This window comes from Neltuma alba, unplaced genomic scaffold (genome assembly GCF_004799145.2).
Source record: "Neltuma alba isolate B1F8T4 unplaced genomic scaffold, ASM479914v2 tig00013105_pilon, whole genome shotgun sequence".
Taxonomy (NCBI): Eukaryota; Viridiplantae; Streptophyta; class Magnoliopsida; order Fabales; family Fabaceae; genus Neltuma; species Neltuma alba.
In genome coordinates this window covers 316,531-321,075 of record NW_021637429.1, presented here as the reverse complement: position 1 = coordinate 321,075, position 4,545 = coordinate 316,531, and the positions used below count along the sequence as shown (strand labels likewise).

The 4,545-nt window shown below is 36.5% G+C and overlaps 1 protein-coding gene across 1 annotated transcript; it reads left to right on the top strand.

Annotated features, from left to right (window-relative positions):
• Positions 1–1,199: 1,199 nt before the first annotated feature.
• On the top strand, positions 1,200–2,078 carry LOC114734473 (uncharacterized). Its single transcript, XM_028922096.1, has 2 exons — positions 1,200–1,319; positions 1,731–2,078. Exons 1-2 carry the CDS (start codon positions 1,200–1,202, stop codon positions 2,076–2,078), a joined length of 468 nt encoding a protein of 155 aa, XP_028777929.1.
• The last annotated feature ends 2,467 nt before the right edge of the window (positions 2,079–4,545 follow it).

Sequence of the window (4,545 nt, the reverse complement as noted above, 5' to 3'; positions counted from 1 at the left end):
GTGCTAAAATAGGAGTCACCCGAGTCAGTTACAGAGGTTAGAAGCTTTGTGGGATTAGCAGGATACTATCACAGGTTTATCAAAGGATTCTCTCAGATCTCCATGCCATTAACGAAACTGACAAAGAAAGATAAACCATTCATCTGAATTGATAAGTGCGAAGTTGCATTCCAAGAGTTGAAATCCCGATTAACAACCGCACCTATTCTTACTATCCCTGACCCGAATCGACCATATACCCTATATACTGATGCCTCGTTGAAAGGTTTAGGTGCCGTATTAATGCAAGATAGGAAGGCGGTAGCATATGCTTCATGACAGCTAAGATCCCATGAGGAAAATTATCCAACTCATAATCTAGAGCTGGTAGCAGTGGTATTTGCCCTTAAGATTTGGAGACACTATCTTTATGGTTCAAAGTTTGAAGTGCTTAGTGACCATAAGAGCCTAAAGTATTTGATGGATCAGAAGGAATTAAACAACCGTAGTGAAGGTGGCTAGAATTCCTAAAAGATTATGATTTTAAACTATGATATCACCCAGGGAAGGCAAACATGGTGGCAGATGCCCTAAGCCGAAAAACCGTTCACGTACTCTGTATGAATCTAAGAGAGTACTACTTAGTAGAGAGCTTGAGGGATAGCGGGGTTTTTCCTAGCTCACCTACCCTATTATATTCGAATGTTAAGGTGATTGATTTAAGGAAGGAACTTATGGCTTCTCAATTGCAAGATGAGCAGCTAAAGAGAATTAAGATAGAGTTATAGAAAGGAGAGGTAAAGGATTATAACCTTGGGGAGGATGTTATTTTAAGATACCAAGGGAGGGTGCGCATTCCAGGTAATGAAGAAATTAAGAGGCTGGTACTAGAGGAAGCCCATCGAAGTAAATATACCATGCATCCAGGAGCCACCAAGAAGTATCATGACTTGAGACAACAATATTGGTGGCCCGGGGATAAAGCGAATATGACAGAGTATGTATAGAATTGTCTCACTTGTCAGAAAGTGAAGATCAAACATTTAAAATCCCCAGGCTTGTTGCAGAATCTAGATATACCCAAATGGAAATGGTAGAGTATCTCTATGGACTTCATTACGGGATTACCAAGAATGTAGGCAGGTTTTGATGCCATATAGGTTATTGTGGATCGATTAACAAAGTCCACCCACTTTTTACCCATTAAAATGAACTACTCGATGGAAAAGTTAGCACAGATATATGTCTCAGAAATAATTAGACTTCATGGAACCCTGATAAGTATAGTCTCAGATCGTGATCCCAGGTTCACATCAGGATTTTGGAAATCGTTACAAGAGGCAATGGGATCCAAATTGTGTTTTAGTACAGCATACCACCCGCAGACTGATGGACAAACCGAAAGAACCATACAAACATTGGAAGATATGCTTTGAGCATGTGTTATTGAGTTTAGAGGGAGTTGGAATAGCCGCTTATCATTAGCAGAGTTTGCTTATAACAATAGTTACCATTCTAGCATACAAATGGCACCATTTGAAGCATTATATGGTAGAAAGTGTAGATCGCCATTGTGTTGGACAGAGTTGAGTGAAAGGACTATTATTGGCCCTGAGTATATGGATGAGACCACCAAGAAGATTGAACTAATCAAACAAAAGTTGCTGACTGCACAAAGTAGACAGAAAAGCTACACCGATCAAAGATGAAGACTGCTAGAGTTTGACGTAGGGGATCATGTGTTCCTGAAGGTATCTCCTACTACCGGTATTGGTAGATCCATTAAAGCTAAAAAGTTGATACCCAGATATATCGGATTGTACGAAATCCTAGAAAGAATTGGGTCAATAGCCTACCGCATTGCACTACCTCCACACTTGTCAAAGGTACATGATGTATTCCATGTCTCCCAATCGAAGAAATACCAGCCGGACCCATCACATATTATAGAATTAGAAGAGGTGGAACTACGAGAAGACTTGACTTATAAAGCAGAACCAGAGAGAATCCTTGATGTCAAGGACAAGGAATTGCGGAATAAGACTACTAGACTCCTCAAAGTCTTCTGGAAGGGCATGTCACATGGGGATACTACTTAGGAAACTGAGGAGAGAATGCGTCGTGACTATTCTCATATATTCGATAAAGATATGAACATGTCATCCTTTATTGAATTTTGAGGACAAAATTTCTTTACGTGGGGAGAACTGTAACATCCTTATTTTTTTTATCTAGTATTTAATTAAATTTATAAATAAATATATTTTTGTATTAAGTTAAAAAAAGGTTAGATATAGGCAAAGTATTATTATTATTATTTTAATAATATTTTTTGTGTGTAATTGTGTGTGTGGATGATATTCTAGAAAATTATACCATGGTATAGAAGTCTCACATCGACTAATCTTTAGAGTGAAGGAGTTTGAGGAACCTATATATAGGAGATAGTGAGTGGAGCTTGAAGTGAGTAAATAATTTTCGCACATATCTAAGGTAGTCTCAGAAAAGTGTCACTTTTGAGTTTATTAACCGTTGGATCAGATTGAAATTTAGTCAGCCTATTTGGGACATCCAAGTCGTTAATTTCAACGGTTAGATTAAGGGTTTAAATTCTATAGTGAGAATAACCTGGTTCGTACTAAGTCTATTTGTCTAAGTCCTTTAAAGATGGAATATAAGTTATAAATTTACAGTTTGTCTATTTACATTATGAATTTGATGATTCTAATAATATAATCTAATAATTAAAGGATATTTAAGCAAGGAAAATTTAGGAATCGAGTCTAAATCATATATATATATATATATATGTTCTCATTCCAAACCTTAGAGAAATGTCTTTTAAGCTAGAGTTCTGAGTAAAATTAAAGCTTTTAGAGGAGGAGTTAGAGGCTAGAATTTTGTGAGTAGCCTGCTCTAATACTATAGAGATAATATTTTAATTTTGTTTGTAGATATAAACTCTATTGTGGCATTTTCGAGGTTGGATTCTGGTTGTAGTTGACTGTTAGCTAGGAGACTAAGTAACTAAATTCCTATCTGTTGCATGCTCTAGTATGAAGTTGGTGAGTGGCTTTATAACTAATTCTATAAAAGTATATTACGTTTTGTATAAACTGTCTTGTGGGATGCTATTTTAAAAAGGATTGACATAGTTTGTATTGCAAGAAATTGGTGATCATGATTATGATGTGTTATTATGAAATTCTATTGATTATGCATATAAATGTGTCATTTTGAATCTTGTGCATCTATTTTGGGTGGGAAAAGGAGATAATTGGAGTTATTGAGATTCATATACTTGCCACGTGGTATTAGTCTCTATACAGAACTCTATGGTTGGCTGCTATTATTGTCCCACTAGTTCTTCGAGGGACTGCAACACCCCACTAGTTCTTCGAGGGGGCACCCATGGTCCACTGAGTGCTCTGTGGTCTTTGGCCGGTCTATATCATTCATGTGGTGAGCTTGTCAGAGTTTCTAGTCAAATGGAAAGAACTGAGCCCATGGGTTCAGTCGGAGGAAATAAGGAGGATATAATGATGGATTTAGGTTTAGGAATTGCATATGACATGAGATATTCATTGATATTTATATCTTTTAAATAAATGACAAGTATGTTATCTCTTTTGAAATGTATCAATTGCATGAGATTGGTGGAAATATTTGTCTTGTATGATTATTGTGAGTTTAAATGTTAAATAAATGTTTATCAACTATTATTAACTCTGTGTATCCCACCTGACACCTCGCTAGCCCATGCTAGGGTGTGTGATAGGTAGGGATTTAGTTACTGAGACGTTGTCTAACTCCCGTTGCTTTACCATTTTCAGGAAACAATACGTTAGTGGGACCTTCGAGGAAGACTCCTAAGGCTCAATAGCTGTAGCTGACAGTGTAGAGCTTTTGGACCTCGTTTTATGCAATCTTTTCGTATATTGCCACGCATCAGGATGCATTCATTTGGGACTTATTTTACCTTCTCATATTTTTATGTCATTTGACTTAGTGAACATATTATACCTTCTATCTTTGGTTTATTTTGTCTGAACATTAAACTAGAGTGCTGATAGTGGACCCGAGGCCCTTAGATTGTATGTGATTGATTTATTGTGGATCCACGATGTGATAATGGCAATTTTTTGCAAGTTTAGTTGTTGCTAGTATTGACTAAGATAGTCAAGTCTAAACTGCTAAAATATAGGTTATTCTTTTTCTAACCATGATAGCTTTAATTAAGGTCGAATGCTTTTCTATCATGGTTAGCCCCTTAATGATGTGATTGCTCTTAAATAACCATGATAGGGTTTGTTTACTAGTTTTAGTCTTTTCTATTATGTTTAGTTTTGGTTAGTAAGTGGTGATGTTACACTAATTAATTACTTTCAGGCTTCAGCAACTCCTAAGCATCGTTTTTGTTCTTCTGTGACATCCTCTTCCAGGTGATAATATCAATAACATTTAATTATTAATATTAAATAACTTATTTTACTTACCCACAATCTCCACTTCCCAACCACTCAACCATCCACCAGGTCAACACGGCTGCTGCTAGTAGTGGTGGTC

Excerpts from the sequence above, each read along its gene's own strand:
- LOC114734473 (XM_028922096.1), top strand. The coding sequence starts at position 1,200 with ATGGAAAAGTTAGCACAGATATATGTCTCAGAAATAATTAGACTTCAT. Across the intron at positions 1,320-1,730 it reads TTTGGAAATCGTTACAAGAG|GTATCTCCTACTACCGGTAT; the intron begins GCAATGGGATCC and ends GTGTTCCTGAAG.